Source organism: Nerophis lumbriciformis, linkage group LG33, assembly GCF_033978685.3.
Source record: "Nerophis lumbriciformis linkage group LG33, RoL_Nlum_v2.1, whole genome shotgun sequence".
Classification (NCBI taxonomy): domain Eukaryota; kingdom Metazoa; phylum Chordata; class Actinopteri; order Syngnathiformes; family Syngnathidae; genus Nerophis; species Nerophis lumbriciformis.
The window spans coordinates 23,380,946-23,399,762 of NC_084580.2; the positions used below are offsets into that span (position 1 = coordinate 23,380,946).

General features: G+C 38.3%; 2 protein-coding genes across 2 annotated transcripts in view; one reads left to right on the forward strand and one right to left on the reverse strand.

Moving 5' to 3' along the window:
- LOC133575706 (uncharacterized) overlaps positions 1–18,817 on the forward strand; it is a 39,310-nt gene that overhangs the window by 10,007 nt on the left and 10,486 nt on the right. The window lies entirely within an intron of this gene.
- LOC133575770 (uncharacterized) lies at positions 1,966–18,757 on the reverse strand. Its single transcript, XM_061928595.1, has 2 exons — positions 18,281–18,757; positions 1,966–2,956 (listed from the first exon to the last, which is right to left on the reverse strand). Exons 1-2 carry the CDS (start codon positions 18,465–18,467, stop codon positions 2,130–2,132), a joined length of 1,014 nt encoding a protein of 337 aa, XP_061784579.1. The 5' UTR covers positions 18,468–18,757; the 3' UTR covers positions 1,966–2,129.

An 18,817-nucleotide genomic window follows, 5' to 3' on the forward strand; every position in this document is an offset into this window, starting at 1 on the left:
TGTATGTTTGTAAAAACAAAACCATCCTTACACAAACAATTTAGCCATTTTCGCTCACTTTTATATTGCATAAAGGTCTGGGGACATACATATAAAACAATCACAACACAATCACCATATTACAAAATAGAGTAATAAAGATCATTAATAAAATGGATTATAGAGACCCAACAAATGATTCATAAAATCACACATTTTAAATTGTATAAAAGACAACTGTTCAAATGATGTATAAAGTAAATAATAATATGCTTCCTGAAGTGGTCCAGATGTGAACCAGTACATATGTATATCATATAAAAGGTGCTAATCTATGTGATCATTAACAATTAAAAATAAAAATATGTAATATTTCAAACACCTATAAAAAACACTATTATGAATAAATCAAAAATTATATAATGAATATATATACACATAAAATGTTTATTGTATGTAAAATATGACTTGTACTGTTTACTCTCACCTTTTCAGTCAAATTGTTCTGTTTGATTTTTAATAAAAGCACACAATGTTGCATATTAATGCATGTACTTGGCCTGAAAAAAGCACTAATATAAAATATCTAATCTATAAATGTAGAAGCATATTAAAAAGATTGTTACCCAAACAACAATGTCACACATGTTATATGTGCTGATGTTGTTAGAAAGTCCAAATTATGCCTCTATCAGTGAAGACAATTAATATTAATCCTGTAGTAAGTCACTCGTTCAAAATATACTGTCAATTTCGAAAACATTTTAACCTGCAAGGAATGAGCCTTTTCAGTCCAGTAGCATCAAATCACTGCTTTCCACCTTCAACACTTGACACAGCTTTTAATATGTGGCATCAAAGGGGTTTGAAATGCTTCAATGATCTTTTTATAGACAATATATTCTCCTCTTTTACGGAGTTGTCCAAGAAATTTAATCTACCCAGTTCCCATATATTTAGATATTTCCAGATAAGGGATTATGTTAAAACAGTTCTTCCGCAGTTCCCTAACAAACCCTCTAAATCAACCACAGATGAAATTATGTGTTTAAATCCAATAAAGAAGAGGGCAATCTCACATATACTTAATTTACTCTCAGTATTAGAATGCACTTCCATGCTAAGAATCAGAACAGCATGGGAACAAGACCTCCAAACATCAATAGATGACGTAACCTGGGCAAACATTGAGAAAAGGGTTCACTCATCTTCAATGTGCGCACGACACTCACTGGTCCAATTTAAAGTGATACACCGGGTGCACTTCTCAAAAGCAAAATTAGCAAAAATATTTCCCCATATTAACCCATTATGTGATAGATGTAAACTAGATAACGCAACATTAATACACATGTTTTGGCTTTGTCCGAAGCTAAAGGGGTACTGGAAGTCCATCTTCGAAGCACTCTCTACGGTTTTAACAATTCAAATCGATCCAAACCCTTTCATTTCTGTATTTGGAATCATTCCTGAAGGGATGGAACTACCTGTCGGGGGTCACAAAATAGTTGCCTTCACCACCCTCCTCGCACGCCGCCTGATATTGTTGAAGTGGAAGGAGGCTGACCCACCCTTAGTCTCCCACTGGATAAGGGACGTACTAGCAAACCTGAAGCTGGAGAAAATAAGATACACATTACGGGGCTCTGAAAACAAGTTTTTTAAAGTGTGGAGACCTTTTTTTACTTTTTTTGACCAATCTTCTACACAAGTGCAGGAAGAGCCCTAGATATGTACCTAGATATGGCCTTGTCATGCTGCGTCTACATTATGTTTCAGTTTTCAATTACTGTGTTTTAGGTGCCTTGTACTGAACTTTATCTATTTATTTATTTTTTTACTCCGGGTACTTTTGTACTCTTACTTTTGTTTTTTTGTTTTTGTTTTGAGTGACAGCAGGGGTAGGGGATGAAGAGGGTTTGAATATGTTGTCAATGTGAATGTGAAATCAATAAAAAGAACTATGAAAGAAAGAAAGAAAGAAAGTCCAAATTAAAGTCTTGACAGTTTATTTCAAATCCTGCAGTTTCATTTGCTGCTGCTGTTCTCACCAGCACACTTGTGTTTCTTACACTGGTACTTAGAAGACAATCTTTCACCACACACACTGCAACTCAACACTTTCTCTCCTGTGTGTCTTTTCATGTGTGCTACAAGGTTTGATCGCTCACAAAAGCTTCTGTTGCAGATTGAACAGGAATGTGATTTTTCACCCTCATGTGCACTTTCAAATTGTAATTTAGAACAAAACATTTACCACAGATTGAACAACAAAAAGGTTTTTCTCCTGTGTGTCTTCTTCTGTGTTTTACCAAAGATGAACTTTGCGCAAAACCTCTACCACAGATTGAACAAGAAAAAGGTTTTTCACCAGTGTGTATTCTCATGTGTACTTTCAAATTCTGACTTTCTGTAAAACCTTTACCACAGAGTGAACAGATGAAAGGTTTTTCTCCGGTGTGTGTTCTCATGTGTACTTTCAAATTGCAACTTGTTACTAAACCTTTACCACATTCTGAGCAAGAAAAAGGTTTTTCTCCGGTGTGTGTTCTCACGTGTCTTTTCAGATAACTAAGGTATTTAAAGGTTTTGTCACAGTGAGAACATTTGAAGTGAGTGTTGTCAGTGTGACATGTCTTATCATCTTTAGAGTCTTCATCATCAGTGTCAGGAGAGTGTGACGTTGTGTCCTCACTATCTGATAGTGGAGCTAAGAGCTTGTCTGCTTGTGATCCTCCACAGTGGTCTCCATCAGCTTCTGTTGTCATGTGTTGTGTTGAGCTGCTGCTCTTCTCCTCACTTTCACCTTTGACCTCATCATCTTCACCCTTCACAGGGACACCAGTCACTGGGAACTCCTCCAGATCTTCAAGACATTCTCCCTCCTGACTAACGATGTGTTCTGCTTCTTCCTCTTTAATGTGGGGGGGCTGTGGTTCCTCCTCCTGCTCATGAGGTAGAGGTTCTTCTTTGACGTCTGCGGGACAGGAGAAAACAAACATTCTTTAGAAATGTCCAGCTTTGCTCAGTCACATGAGACATTGTCCTGCACCAACATATGATCTCACAATCTCATCAGTTTCCCCTCACAGCAGTCAGGGTACTTCCAGCTGACACTTGAAGAAGACCTTCAGGGGAATGCCTTCCCAGGCCAACGTCCAATCCACCTTATTCATATAAAAACAACCTAAAAGTCTTTCCTGTAATCCATACTAGTGTGCTGTTCTCCCTCTGAATAAGTCATACACACACAGTAAATAATGTGCCACATGCCAGCCTCCACGCAGTAGTACTAGTGATGAGCTCCCCCTGCTGGTGGACAATAATTACTGTGATTTTCACATTTATCTTTAGAGACATGTCTGATCAAAAAAGGCATGAGCACAGTCAACATGTTGGCCAAACAAAATGACATCTGTTTTGCTTTCATTTAGATAGTGTTGCCACAGTTAAACTGGGAAGAAGTAATCAGATTACTGACTACTCCTTCAAAATGTAACTTGTTTATCTTATTAATAATAGTAATAATGGATTAGATTAATTTAGTGCGTTTCGAGACACTCAAATTGCATTAGAGTGAGAACTGAGAAGGCATCCTTCATGCAGTCCACACATTCAATGTGGTAAGCTACATTTAATTATCATAATAATAATAACTAGATGAAGCAATTCCTGAAAAAATTGTGTGTGAATGCTCCAATGCTGAAGTTGAACTGAAATGCTGACAGAATGTAGTATGAATGTAAGAATAGTTTGAATGTTGGAATGGTTTGAATATTGAAGAGTTTGAATTTCGGGAAAACCAGGAATTTTTTAAGTTCTTAAACCAACTTGGTTTTTTGTCCTGACTCAGAGGAATGAGGAATTTTTTGACAGTACAACGGTTGAAATGGGTTGAACAATGTGAAAGGAGTCATCGCACTAAAGAAGGTTGGAAATAAGGTTAGAAAAAAAACAGGAATTCCTGGAAATTTGTTGAATGTGGAAAAATAGTTGTTTGAATTTCCAGGATGAATTGAATGTGTTGAAGGTGGAATGGTTTGAGAAATGTGGAAGTTTGAAAAATGGATCATTCATTTTGAATGGGGTTAAATGTCCCTAAAGACTGGGAATTCTAGAAAATCCGGGAATTTATTTTAATAAGTGTTGAAAGGGAGAACACAATTCCTGAACACACTGAATATTTTGAAGTTGAAACGGTTTGAATCAGATGAAAAATGTGCGAGTTGTGGAACTTTCATTGTATTCCTTTCGATGGGAATTTCATGGAATTTTTTGAGAATTTCGGGGAAAGCGGGATTTTTTTTGAAAATGCTAAAAAAAAATGTCAATGTTCTGAATGAGTTGAAATGGTTGGTGTTGGAATTTTTCAAATGGGTTGCGAAATGTTGAAGTCGTAACAGTTTTAATTGAGAAATGGTATTATGGAATTCCTGGAATTTCGGGAAAACCGGGAATTTTCCAGTTCAAAAAACAACTTTGTTCTCTGTTCTGATTAAGAGGAATGGTTTGACGGTGGAACGGTTGAAGTGGCTTGAAAAATGTTGTCAACAGAAGAAAGGGTGAAAAAAGGGTTTCAAAAAACGAGAATTCTTGGAACTTCTGGAATTTTTTTTACTTGGAATTTTTTTTTCCAGAATTGGTGGAATATGTTGAAGGTGGAATGGTTTGAATCGGTTGAAAAATGTGGAAATGGTGGAATTTTGAAAAATGGCTACCGTATTTTCCGCACTATTAGCCGCACCTAAAAACCACAAATTTACTCATAAGCTGACAGTGCGGCTTTTAACCCGGTGCGCTTTATATATGGATAAATATTAAGATTCATTTTCATAAAGTTTCGGTCTCGCAACTTCGGTAAACAGCCGCCATCTTTTTTCCCGGTAGAACAGGAAGCGCTTCTTCTTCTACGCAAGCAACCGCCAAGGTAAGCACCCGCCCCCATAGAACAGGAAGCGCTTCTTCTTCTACTGTAAGCAACCACCCGCCCGCGTAGAAGAAGAAAAAGCGCGCGGATATCACCGTACGTTTCATTTCCTTTGTGTGTTTACATCTGTAAAGACCACAAAATGGCTCCTACAAAGCGACAAGGATCCGGTTCATGAAAAGACGCAATCTCTCCATCCGCACACGGATTACTATTTCACAGCAACTGATATTCCTGTGAACCGCACCGTGGATACAACGGGAGCACGTACGGTGAATATTCGCACCACAGGGAATGAGAAGTCATCCTTCACTGTGGTTCTAGCTTGCCATGCTAATGGCCAGAAACTTCCACCCATGGTGATATTCAAAAGGAAGACCTTGCCAAAAGAGACCTTTCCAGCCGGCGTCATCATAAAAGCTAACTCGAAGGGATGGATGAAGAAAAGATGAGCGAGTGGTTAAGGTAAGTTTAAGTTTACGCGAAGAGGCCGGGTGGCTTTTTTCACGCAGCTCTGTCCATGTTGATATACGTATGTTTGTGATTGCACATTTGCGTACATTTTGGGAGTGAACAGAGTTGTTAGAACGCTGGTTTTTAATATATTATTAAAGTTTGACTGACCTATCTGACTGTTTTTTTGACATTCCTTTAGCGCAGTTAGATGCGGCTTACAACACGGGGCGGCTTATAGGTGGACAAAGTTTTGAAATATGCCGTTCATTGAAGGCGCTGCTTTTAACCCAGGGCGCCTTATGGTGCGGAAAATACGGTAATTTATTTTGAATGGGGAAAAATGTCCTGGAAAACGTGGAATTCTAGGAATTTTTGGAATTTTTCAAGGAAAATCCTGTGATTACCAAATAGGCTGAACAGTTTGGAGTTGGAACGGTTTGAATCGGATGAAAAATGTTGGAGTTGTGGAACTTTGAAAAATGCCCCATTATTTTCAATGAGAATTTCATGGAAATTTGGGAATTTGGGGAAAAGCAGATTTTTTTTTGAAAATGCTAAAAAATGTGAATGTTCTGAATGAGTGAATGGTTGGTGTTGGAAATTTTCAAATCTGTCGAGAAATGTTGAAGTAGTAAAATTTTTTTGTTGAGAAATAGTATTATGGAATTCCTGAAATTTCGGGAAAACCGGGAATTTTTCCAGAGAAAAAAACAACTTTGATTTTTTCTTCTAATTAAAAGGAAACATTTTCCCGTGGAACGGTTGAAGTGGGTTGAAAAATGTGGTCGACAGAAAAAAGGGTGAAAAAAGGGTTTGAAAAAAACGGGAATTCTGGGTATTCTTCAAATTTTTTGAACTTGGAAAAATGATAGTTTGAATGTCCAGGATGAATTGAATGTGTTGAAGGTGGAATGGTTTGAAAAATGTGGGAATTGTGGAAGTTTGAAAAATGGATCATTCATTTTGAATGGGGTTAAATGTCCCTAAAGACTGGGAATTCTAGAAAATCCGGGAATTTATTTTAATAAGTGTTGAACGGGAGCACACAATTCCTGAACACACTGAATAATTTGAAGTTGGAACAGTTTGAATCAGAAGAAAAATGTGGGAGTTGTGGAACTTTCATTTTGAGAATTTCGGGGAAAGCGGGAATTATTTTGAAAATGCTAAAAAAAAAATATGAAATGTTCTGAATGAGTTGAAATGGTTGGTGTTGGATTTTTTCAAATGGGTTGAGAAATGTTGAAGTCGTAACACTTTTAATTGAGAAATGGTATTATGGAATTTCGGGAAAACCGGGAATTTTTCCAGTTCAAAAAACAACTTTGTTCTCTGTCCTGATTAAGAGGAATGATTTGACGGTGGAACGGTTGAAGTGGCTTGAAAAATGTTGTCAACAGAAAAAAGGGTGAAAAAAGGGTTTCAAAAAAACGAGAATTCTTGGAACTTCTGGAATTTTTTTTACTTGGAAAACTGATTATTTCAATTTCCAGAATTAGTTAAATATGTTGAAGGTGGAATGGTTTGAATCGGTTGAAAAATGTGGAAATGGTGGAATTTTGAAAAATGGCTCATTCATTTTGAATGGGGAAAAATGTCCCGGAAAACGTGGAATTCTAGGAATTTTTCAAGGAAAATCCCGTGATTACCGAATAGGCTGAACAGTTTGAAGTTGGAACGGTTTTAATCGGATGTTGGAGTTGTGGAACTTTGAAAAATGCCCCATTATTTTCAATGAGAATTTCATGGAAATTTGGGAATTTTGGGAAAAGCAGATTTTTTTTTTTGAAAATGCTAAAAAATGTGAATGTTCTGAATGAGTGAATGGTTGGTGTTGGAATTTTTCAAATCGGTCGAGAAATGTTGAAGTAGTAACATTTTTTTGTTGAGAAATAGTATTGTGGAATTCCTGGAATTTCGGGAAAACCGGGAATTTTTCCAGAGAAAAAAACAACTTTGATTTTTTCTTCTAATTAAAAGGAAACATTTTCCCGTGGAACGGTTGAAGTGGGTTGAAAAACGTGGTCGACAGAAAAAAGGGTGAAAAAAGGGTTTGAAAAAAACGGGAATTCTGGGTATTCTTCGAATTTTTTGAACTTGGAAAAATGATAGTTTGAATGTCCAGGATGAATTGAATGTGTTGAAGGTGGAATGGTTTGAAAAATGTGGGAATTGTGGAAGTTTGAAAAATGGATAATTCATTTTGAATGGGGTTAAATGTCCCTAAAGACTGGGAATTCTAGAAAATCCGGGAATTTATTTTAATAAGTGTTGAACGGGAGCACACAATTCCTGAACACACTGAATAATTTGAAGTTGGAACAGTTTGAATCAGAAGAAAAATGTGGGAGTTGTGGAACTTTCATTTTGAGAATTTCAGGGAAAGCGGGAATTATTTTGAAAATGCTAAAAAAAATATGAAATGTTCTGAATGAGTTGAAATGGTTGGTGTTGGAATTTTTCAAATGGGTTGAGTAAATGTTGAAGTCGTAACATTTTTAATTGAGAAATGGTATTATGGAATTTCGGGAAAACCGGGAATTTTTCCAGTTCAAAAAACAACTTTGTTCTCTGTCCTGATAAAGAGGAATGATTTGACGGTGAAACGGTTGAAGTGGCTTGAAAAATGTTGTCAACAGAAAAAAGGGTGAAAAAAGGGTTTCAAAAAACGAGAATTCTTGGAACTTCTGGAATTTTTTTTACTTGGAAAACTGATCATTTCAATTTCCAGAATTAGTAGAATATGTTGAAGGTGGAATGGTTTGAATCGGTTGAAAAATGTGGAAATGGTGGAATTTTGAAAAATGGCTAATTCATTTTGAATGGGGAAAAATGTCCTGGAAAACGTGGAATTCTAGGAATTTTTCAAGGAAAATCCCGTGATTACCGAATAGGCTGAACAGTTTGAAGTTGGAACGGTTTTAATCGGATGTTGGAGTTGTGGAACTTTGAAAAATGCCCCATTATTTTCAATGAGAATTTCATGGAAATTTGGGAATTTGGGGAAAAGCAGATTTTTTTTTGAAAATGCTAAAAAATGTGAATGTTCTGAATGAGTGAATGGTTGGTGTTGGAAATTTTCAAATGTGTCGAGAAATGTTGAAGTAGTAACATTTTTTTGTTGAGAAATAGTATTATGGAATTCCTGAAATTTCGGGAAAACCGGGAATTTTTCCAGAGAAAAAAACAACTTTGATTTTTTCTTCTAATTAAAAGGAAAAATGTTCCCGTGGAACGGTTGAAGTGGGTTGAAAAATGTGGTCGACAGAAAAAAGGGTGAAAAAAGGGTTTGAAAAAAACGGGAATTCTGGGTATTCTTCGAATTTTTTGAACTTGGAAAAATGATCGTTTGAATGTCCAGGAATGAATTGAATGTGTTGAAGGTGGAATGGTTTGAAAAATGTGAGAATTGTGGAAGTTTGAAAAATGGATAATTCATTTTGAATGGGGTTAAATGTCCCTAAAGACTGGGAATTCTAGAAAATCCGGGAATTTATTTTAATAAGTGTTGAACGGGAGCACACAATTCCTGAACACACTGAATAATTTGAAGTTGGAACAGTTTGAATCAGAAGAAAAATGTGGGAGTTGTGGAACTTTCATTTTGAGAATTTCGGGGAAAGCGGGAATTATTTTGAAAATGCTAAAAAAAATATGAAATGTTCTGAATGAGTTGAAATGGTTGGTGTTGGATTTTTTCAAATGGGTTGAGAAAATGTTGAAGTCGTAACATTTTTAATTGAGAAATGGTATTATGGAATTCCTGGAATTTCGGGAAAACCGGGAATTTTTCCAGTTCAAAAAACAACTTTGTTCTCTGTTCTGATTAAGAGGAATGATTTGACGGTGGAACGGTTGAAGTGGCTTGAAAAATGTTGTCAACAGAAGAAAGGGTGAAAAAAGGGTTTCAAAAAACGAGAATTCTTGGAACTTCTGGAATTTTTTTTACTTGGAAATTTTTTTTCCCCCAGAATTGGTGGAATATGTTGAAGGTGGAATGGTTTGAATCGGTTGAAAAATGTGGAAATGGTGGAATTTTGAAAAATGGCTCATTTATTTTGAATGGGGAAAAATGTCCTGGAAAACGTGGAATTCTAGGAATTTTTGGAATTTTTCAAGGAAAATCCCGTGATTACCGAATAGGCTGAACAGTTTGGAGTTGGAACGGTTTGAATCGGGTGAAAAATGTTGGAGTTGTGGAACTTTGAAAAATGCCCCATTATTTTCAATGAGAATTTCATGGAAATTTGGGAATTTTGGGAAAAGCAGATTTTTTTTTTAAATGCTAAAAAATGTGAATGTTCTGAATGAGTGAATGGTTGGTGTTGGAAATTTTCAAATCTGTCGAGAAATGTTGAAGTGGTAACATTTTTTTGTTGAGAAATAGTATTATGGAATTCCTGAAATTTCGGGAAAACCGGGAATTTTTCCAGAGAAAAAAACAACTTTGATTTTTTTCTTCTAATTAAAAGGAAAAATGTTCCCGTGGAACGGTTGAAGTGGGTTGAAAAATGTGGTCGACAGAAAAAAGGGTGAAAAAAGGGTTTGAAAAAAACGGGAATTCTGGGTATTCTTCGAATTTTTTGAACTTGGAAAAATGATAGTTTGAATGTCCAGGATTAATTGAATGTGTTGAAGGTGGAATGGTTTGAAAAATGTGGGAATTGTGGAAGTTTGAAAAATGGATAATTCATTTTGAATGGGGTTAAATGTCCCTAAAGACTGGGAATTCTAGAAAATCCGGGAATTTATTTTAATAAGTGTTGAACGGGAGCACACAATTCCTGAACACACTGAATAATTTGAAGTTGGAACAGTTTGAATCAGAAGAAAAATGTGGGAGTTGTGGAACTTTCATTTTGAGAATTTCGGGGAAAGCGGGAATTATTTTGAAAATGCTAAAAAAAATATGAAATGTTCTGAATGAGTTGAAATGGTTGGTGTTGGAATTTTTCAAATGGGTTGAGTAAATGTTGAAGTCGTAACATTTTTAATTGAGAAATGGTATTATGGAATTTCGGGAAAACCGGGAATTTTTCCAGTTCAAAAAACAACTTTGTTTTCTGTCCTGATAAAGAGGAATGATTTGACAGTGAAACGGTTGAAGTGGCTTGAAAAATGTTGTCAACAGAAAAAAGGGTGAAAAAAGGGTTTCAAAAAACGAGAATTCTTGGAACTTCTGGAATTTTTTTTACTTGGAAAACTGATCATTTCAATTTCCAGAATTAGTAGAATATGTTGAAGGTGGAATGGTTTGAATCGGTTGAAAAATGTGGAAATGGTGGAATTTTGAAAAATGGCTCATTCATTTTGAATGGGGAAAAATGTCCTGGAAAACGTGGAATTCTAGGAATTTTTCAAGGAAAATCCCGTGATTACCGAATAGGCTTAACAGTTTGAAGTTGGAACGGTTTTAATCGGATGAAAAATGTTGGAGTTGTGGAACTTTGACAAATGCCCCATTATTTTCAATGAGAATTTCATGGAAATTTGGGGAAAAGCAGATTTTTTTTTTTGAAAATGCTAAAAAATGTGAATGTTCTGAATGAGTGAATGGTTAGTGTTAGAATTTTTCAAATCGGTCGAGAAATGTTGAAATAGTAAACATTTTTTGTTGAGAAATAGTATTATGGAATTCCTGGAATTTCGGGAAAACCGGGAATTTTTCCAGTTCAAAAAACAACTTTGTTTTCTGTCCTGATTAAGAGGAATGATTTGACGGTGGAACGGCTGAAGTGGCTTGAAAAATGTTGTCAACAGAAAAAAGGGTGAAAAAAGGGTTTCAAAAAACGAGAATTCTTGGAACTTCTGGAATTTGTTTTACTTGGAAAACTGATTAAGGTGGAATGGTTTGAATCGGTTGAAAAATGTGGAAATGGTGGAATTTTGAAAAATGGCTAATTCATTTTGAATGGGGAAAAATGTCCTGGAAAACGTGGAATTCTAGGAATTTTTGGAATTTTTCAAGGAAAATCTCGTGATTACCGAATAGGCTGAACAGTTTGAAGTTGGAACGGTTTGAATCGGATGAAAAATGTCCCATTATTTTCAATGAGAATTTCATGGAAATTTGGGGTAAAGCAGATTTTTTTTTGAAAATGCTAAAAAATGTGAATGTTCTGAATGAGTGAATGGTTGGTGTTGGAATTTTTCAAATCGGTCGAGAAATGTTGAAGTAGTAAAATTTTTTGGTTGAGAAATAGTATTATGGAATTCCTGGAATTTCGGGAAAACCGGGAATTTTTCCAAAGAAAAAAATCAATCAATCAATCAATGTTTATTTATATAGCCCTAAATCACAAGTGTCTCAAAGGGCTGCACAAGCCACAACGACATCCTCGGTACAAAGCCCACATAAGGGCAAGGAAAAACTCACCCCAAAAAAACCAACTTTGATTTTTTCTTCTAATTAAGAGGAATCATTTTCCCGTGGAACGGTTGAAGTGGGTTGAAAAATGTGGTCGACAAAAAAAAGGGTGAAAAAAGGGTTTGAAAAAAAACGGGAATTCTGGGTATTCTTCGAATTTTTTTGAACTTGGAAAAATGATAGTTTGAATGTCCAGGATTAGTGGAATATGTTGAAGGTGGAATGATTTGAATCGCTTGAAAAAAGTGGAAATGGTAGAAGTTTGAAAAACGGCCAATTCATTTTGAATGGGAAAAATGACTAAGCACTTATTTCTTCTCGTTTCAAGCTAGTTTAGCGGCGAGCTTAGCTATTAGCTTGCCCGTCCTTTGTGTGTAACATGTTTAGCCTCATTCTACTGTCCTTCGGTGATAATAATACTTTTTTTCATAAAGAAATACAATCATGTGTGCTTACGGACTGTATCCCTGCAGACTGTATTGATCTATATTGATATATAATCTATATATTGTGTTTTTTATGTTGATTTAAAAAAAAAAAAAAAGATTTTTTATTTTTTATTTTTTATTTCTTGTGCGGCCCGGTGGTTGGGGACCACTGATCTAAAGGATATACAAACCCCGTTTCCATATGAGTTGGGAAATTGTGTTAGATGTAAATATAAACAGAATACAATGATTTGCAAATCCTTTTCAACCCATATTCAGTTGAATATGCTACAAAGACAACATATTTGATGTTCAAACTCATAAACTTTATTTTATTTTTTGCAAATAATAATTAACTTAGAATTTCATGGCTGCAACACGTGCCAAAGTAGTTGGGAAAGGGCATGTTCACCACTGTGTTACATGGCCTTTCCTTTTAACAACACTCAGTAAACGTTTGGGAACTGAGGAGACACATTTTTTGAAGCTTCTCAGGTGGAATTCTTTCCCATTCTTGCTTGATGTACAGCTTAAGTTGTTCAACAGTCCGGGGGTCTCCGTTGTGCTATTTTAGGCTTCATAATGCGCCACACATTTTCAGTGGGAGACAGGTCTGGACTACAGGCAGGCCAGTCTAGTACCCGCACTCTTTTACTTTGAAGCCACGTTGATGTAACACGTGGCTTGGCATTGTCTTGCTGAAATAAGCAGGGGCGTCCATGGTAACGTTGCTTGGATGGCAACATATGTTGCTTCAAAACCTGTATGTACCTTTCAGCATTAATGGCGCCTTCACAGATGTGTAAGTTACCCATGTCTTGGGCACTAATACACCCCCATACCATCACACATGCTGCCTTTTACACTTTGTGCCTATAACAATCCGGATGGTTCTTTTCCTCTTTGGTCCAGAGGACACGACGTCCACAGTTTCCAAAAACAATTTGAAATGTGGACTCGTCAGACCACAGAACACTTTTCCACTTTGTATCAGTCCATCTTAGATGAGCTCAGGCCCAGCGAAGCCGACGGCGTTTCTGGGTGTTGTTGATAAACGGTTTCCGCCTCGCATAGGAGAGTTTTAACTTGCACTTACAGATGTAGCGACCAACTGTAGTTACTGACAGTGGGTTTCTGAAGTGTTCCTGAGCCCATGTGGTGATATCCTTTACACACTGATGTCGCTTGTTGATGCAGTACAGCCTGAGGGATCGAAGGTCACGGGCTTAGCTGCTTACGTGCAGTGATTTCTCCAGATTCTCTGAACCCTTTGATGATATTACGGAGCGTAGATGGTGAAATCCCTAAATTCCTTGCAATAGCTGGTTGAGAAAGGTTTTTCTTAAACTGTTCAACAATTTGCTCACGCATTTGTTGACAAAGTGGTGACCCTCGCCCCATCCTGGTTTGTGAATGACTGAGCATTTCATGGAATCTACTTTTATACCCAATCATGGCACCCACCTGTTCCCAATTTGCCTGTTCACCTGTGGGATGTTCCAAATAAGTGTTTGATGAGCATTCCTCAACTTTATCAGTATTTATTGCCACCTTTCCCAACTTCTTTGTCACGTGTTGCTGGCATCAAATTCTAAAGTTAATGATTATTTGCAGAAAAAAAAAAGTTTATGAGTTTGAACATCAAATATGTTGTCTTTGTAGCATATTCAACTGAATATGGCTTGAAAATGATTTGCAAATCATTGTATTCCGTTTATATTTACATCTAACACAATTTCCCAACTCATATGGAAACTGGGTTTGTAAATAATATTCTATGTTGTCTTTTTCCATCCATCCATCCATTTTTCTACCTCTTGTCCCTTTTGGGGTCACAGGGGGACGGAAGGCGGGGTACACCCTGGAAAATTCCATAAAACCTTTAAACTATTTTTTCAATGTTATCCTAATTAAAAATGTATCCTCCAATTTGTGGCTATTATAAGGCATATTTCCAGAGGATATGCATTTTTACAGCATGTTTTAAAGAGATAGCTTTTAACAAAATGACTTCTGGGTACCGTATTTTCCGCACCATTAGCCGCACCTAAAAACCACAAATTTACTCAAAAGCTGACAGTGCGGCTTTTAACCCGGTGCGCTTTATATATGGATAAATATTAAGATTCATTTTCATAAAGTTTCGTTCTCGCAACTTCGGTAAACAGCCGCCATCTTTTTTCCCGGTAGAACAGGAAGCGCTTCTTCTTCTACGCAAGCAACCGCCAAGGTAAGCACCTGCCCCCATAGAACAGGAAGCGCTTCTTCTTCTACTGTAAGCAACCACCCGCCCCCGGAAGAAGAAGAAGCGCGCGGTGCATGCTGGGATATGTGACGTTTCATTTCCATTTGTGTGTTTATGTAAAGACCCCAAAATGGCTCCTATTAAGTGTGTTGTCTGTCTAATTATAAATAATGCAGACGAGGCGTGTTAACTGAGTTCTCAACGTTTACTCACAGCGTGCTCATAACCACATTCTAACTGCCAGCATACAACAACTCTTCTCAGGGCTACCGCGCATGCTCGTAACTATCGTTGCATGCTGGGTAGTGTAGTTGTTATATTTGCTAGCTCATAACATCACATTAAGAGACACGCTTACGTGCTTAATTCAATACTCGCCGTCATTCCGGGTGGATTGACAAAAGACCTCCAGCCGCTAGATATTGGTGTCAACAGGGCATTCGAAGCTAGACTGCTAACTGCGTGGGAACAATGGATGACAGAAGGCGAACACACCTTCACTAAGACAGGGAGGCAGCGCCAGACGACGCCAACATCTGCCAGTGGATCGTAAATGCCTGGGCAGATATTTCGGTCACAACTGTGGTCCGAGCTTTCCGGAAGGCAGGATTCACAGAACTGCTGGACAACAGTGACACTGACTCCGATGACTTCGACGAGACGGAACCGGCCATTTTGGATCCCACATTTGCCCAACTTTTCAATTCGGACACCGAAGACGAAGGATTTACGAATGAAGAATAACTTCAGAAAGTGAGCGCTATGTTTATTTTGTGTGTTGTGACATTAACGTTCGAGCAACATTATGTTGCTATTGCTCTGCACTATTTTGAATTTTACTATGTTTGTGATTGCACATTTGCGTACATTTTGGGAGTGAACAGAGTTGTTAGAACGCTGGTTTTTAATATATTATTAAAGTTTGACTGACCTATCTGACTGTTTTTTTGACATTCCCTTTAGCGCAGCGTAGGCGCGGCTTATAGTCCGGGGCGGCTTATTGGTGGACAAAGTTATGAAATATGCCATTCATTGAAGGTGCGGCTAATAATCCGGTGCGCCTTATAGTGCGGAAAATACGGTAGTAGCGATGGGTCCGGCAACACCGATGCATCGGCGCATGCGTCGAGCTCATAGAGCAAAACCCTGTGTCGGTGCGCGTACCGCTTTTAGAAAGTCACGTGACCGATCATGAGTTGTTTGGGTCACGTGACCGATACGCCAACTGTGTCGCACTGACGCCTGCGCGCCAAACTGTTTTTATAAGGAAGCGCATCTGTCAACGACATGCTGCTGCCAACAGAATCGCCGCACTTCTGTCGTTGGTCATTTGTAATTTATCGTCGTCGGAGATCATGGAACAGCCTCAGGCAAAAAGAAGGATTTCCGCCGTGTGGGAATATTTTGATCATATATCGGAAAAAAATGTATTTGTTTCATCCTCTTCTCTCAAAGTTTCCACTTGATCTATTAGAATTCAAAATCTCTTCAAAATGATTCTTAGTTTACTATTCATATTTTCTGCAGGTTAAATGTCTCACTTGTACGACAGAATTGTCGTACATTAACAAATCCACCTCCTCAATGCTGTCAGCCGGAGAAATAATAACTAAGAAGAGAAATCGTCTAAAATGTAATACGTTGGAAAAACTGTTTTTTTTAAAATAAAAATGTGTATTAAAAAAAAACATTCCCAGTCCACAAGCATCCTCATTCACAACACGTTCTCTTAGATTTCCATGTTCACATTATTTATTGACTGTATCTAAAAAAGATAAAAAATCTATTTTTATTTAAATGAAAATATGAAATAATTAGGGATGTCCGATAATGGCTTTTTGCCGATATTCCGATATTGCCCAACTCTTTAATTACCGATACCAACCAATATATACAGTTGTGGAATTAACACATTATTATGCCTAATTTGGACAACCAGGTATGGTGAAGATGAGGTACTTTTTTGAAAAATTAATAAAATAAAATAAGTTAAATAAATTAAAAATATTTTCTTGAATAAAAAAAGAAAAAAGAAAAAAAGAGTTAAACAATATAAAAACAGTTACATAGAAACTAGTAATGAATGAAAATGAGTCAAATGAAGTGTTAAAGGTTAGTACTATTAGTGGACCAGCATGTGTGCTTACGGACTGTATCCCTTGCAGACTGTATTGATATATATCCATCCATCCATCCATCTTCTTCCGCTTATCCGAGGTCGGGTCGCGGGGGCAGCAGCCTAAGCAGGGAAGCCCAGACTTCCCTCTCCCCAGCCACTTCGTCCAGCTCCTCCCGGGGGATCCCGAGGCGTTCCCAGGCCAGCCGGGAGACATAGTCTTCCCAACGTGTCCTGGGTCTTCCCCGTGGCCTCCTACCGGTCGGACATGCCCTAAACACCTCCTTAGGGAGGCGCTCAGGTGGCATCCTGACCAGATGACCGAACCACCTCATCTGGCTCCTCTCGATGCGGAGGAGCAGCGGCTTTACTTTGAGCTCCCCCCGGATGACAGAGCTTCTCACCCTATCTCTAAGGGAGAGCCCTGCCACCCGGCGGAGGAAACTCATTTCAGCCGCTTGTACCCGTGATCTTGTCCTTTCGGTCATAACCCAAAGCTCATGACCATAGGTGAGGATGGGAACGTAGATCGACCGGTAAATTGAGAGCTTTGCCTTCCGGCTCAGCTCCTTCTTCACCACAACGGATCGATACAGCGTCCGCATTACTGAAGACGCCGCACCGATCCGCCTGTCGATCTCACGATCCACTCTTCCCTCACTCGTGAACAAGACTCCGAGGTACTTGAACTCCTCCACTTGGGGCAAGATCTCCTCCCCAACCCGGAGATGGCACTCCACCCTTTTCCGGGCGAGAACCATGGACTCGGACTTGGAGGTGCTGATTCTCATCCCAGTCGCTTCACACTCAGCTGCGAACCGATCCAGTGAGAGCTGAAGATCCTGGCCAGATGAAGCCATCAGGACCAAATCATCTGCAAAAAGCAGAGACCTAATCCTGCAGCCACCAAACCGGATCCCCTCAACGCCTTGACTGCGCCTAGAAATTCTGTCCATAAAAGTTATGAACAGAATCGGTGACAAAGGGCAGCCTTGGCGGAGTCCAACCCTCACCGGAAACGTGTCCGACTTACTGCCGGCAATGCGAACCAAGCTCTGACACTGATCATACAGGGAGCGGACCGCCACAATCAGACAGTCCGAAACCCCATACTCTCTGAGCACTCCCCACAGGACTTCCCGAGGGACACGGTCGAATGCCTTCTCCAAGTCCACAAAGCACATGTAGACTGGTTGGGCAAACTCCCATGCACCCTCAAGGACCCTGCCGAGAGTATAGAGCTGGTCCACAGTTCCACGACCAGGACGAAAACCGGTATTGTATATATATTGATATATAATGTAGGAACCACAATGTTAATAACAGAAAGAAACAACCCTTTTGTGTGAATGAGTGTAAATGGGGGAGGGAGGTTTTTTGGGTTGGTGCACTAATTGTAAGTGTATCTTGTGTTTTTTATGTTGATTTAAAAAAACAAAAAAAAACGATACCGATAATTAAAAAAAACGATACCGATAATTTCCGATTACATTTTAATGCATTCATCTCTAGAAATAATCCTAAATGAAATACAATGCCTTAGTTTATATTATTGTATATACTAGGTCATAAAATCAGTGTCAGTTGAGTCGGTCCATAGGTTGCCTGTAGGGATTTTTAATGTCCAGCAGATGTCAGTATTTAGTGACACAGTATCGACACAGTATCAATACAGTTTTGCAATGTGTCGAAACGCTTCATGACGCCTCATCAACCCATCACTAGAAGTTAGTAAAGATGTGAGAGTAAGAAGTAAACAAACCTGTGCCGTGTAACACAACTTGATGTTTCTTGAAAACAGCGTCCAGTAGTTGATAGTTCTCCTCTTTTGTTCTAGAAAGTTCCGCCTCGTATTCTGCTATCGTTCTTTCTAACACTACAAATATTTCTTCAACGGCAGCAGTTAGTCGCTGATCCACCAACGCTCTCAACATGTGTAATGTAGACATTTTCACACAATCACAACACTTTACTCTCACACTTGATCTCTACTTAGCGATGTGTTGATAACTTCTGTTAGCAGCTAACAAGCTAAGCTAACTAGCGAGCTAAGCTAACTAGCAAGCAAAGATAGCAGGAGAAGCGGCACAGTGCTTCTAGCGCATTGAGTCAATTTTATCCTTGAATAAAGAATCAAATATGTATTTTATACGACGTAAATATTTCAAACTGGAGAACAAACAATAAGACTGACTTATTAGCGTCTTGCTCAAGTCTTTCTCCGTCGATGTGCTTTCTCGACAGTTAGCACACTTGACGTTACAAGGCAGTGGCACGTCTATGAGCTGTACTGCCTTGT

What these genes read in the sequence shown, in the direction of transcription:
- LOC133575770 (XM_061928595.1), bottom strand. Translation starts at nt 18,467, where the DNA reads ATGTCTACATTACACATGTTGAGAGCGTTGGTGGATCAGCGACTAACT. An exon ending in AGTTGTGTTACACGGCACAG is followed by an intron (nt 2,957 to 18,280) that starts GTTTGTTTACTT and finishes CCTGTCCCGCAG; the next exon opens with ACGTCAAAGAAGAACCTCTA.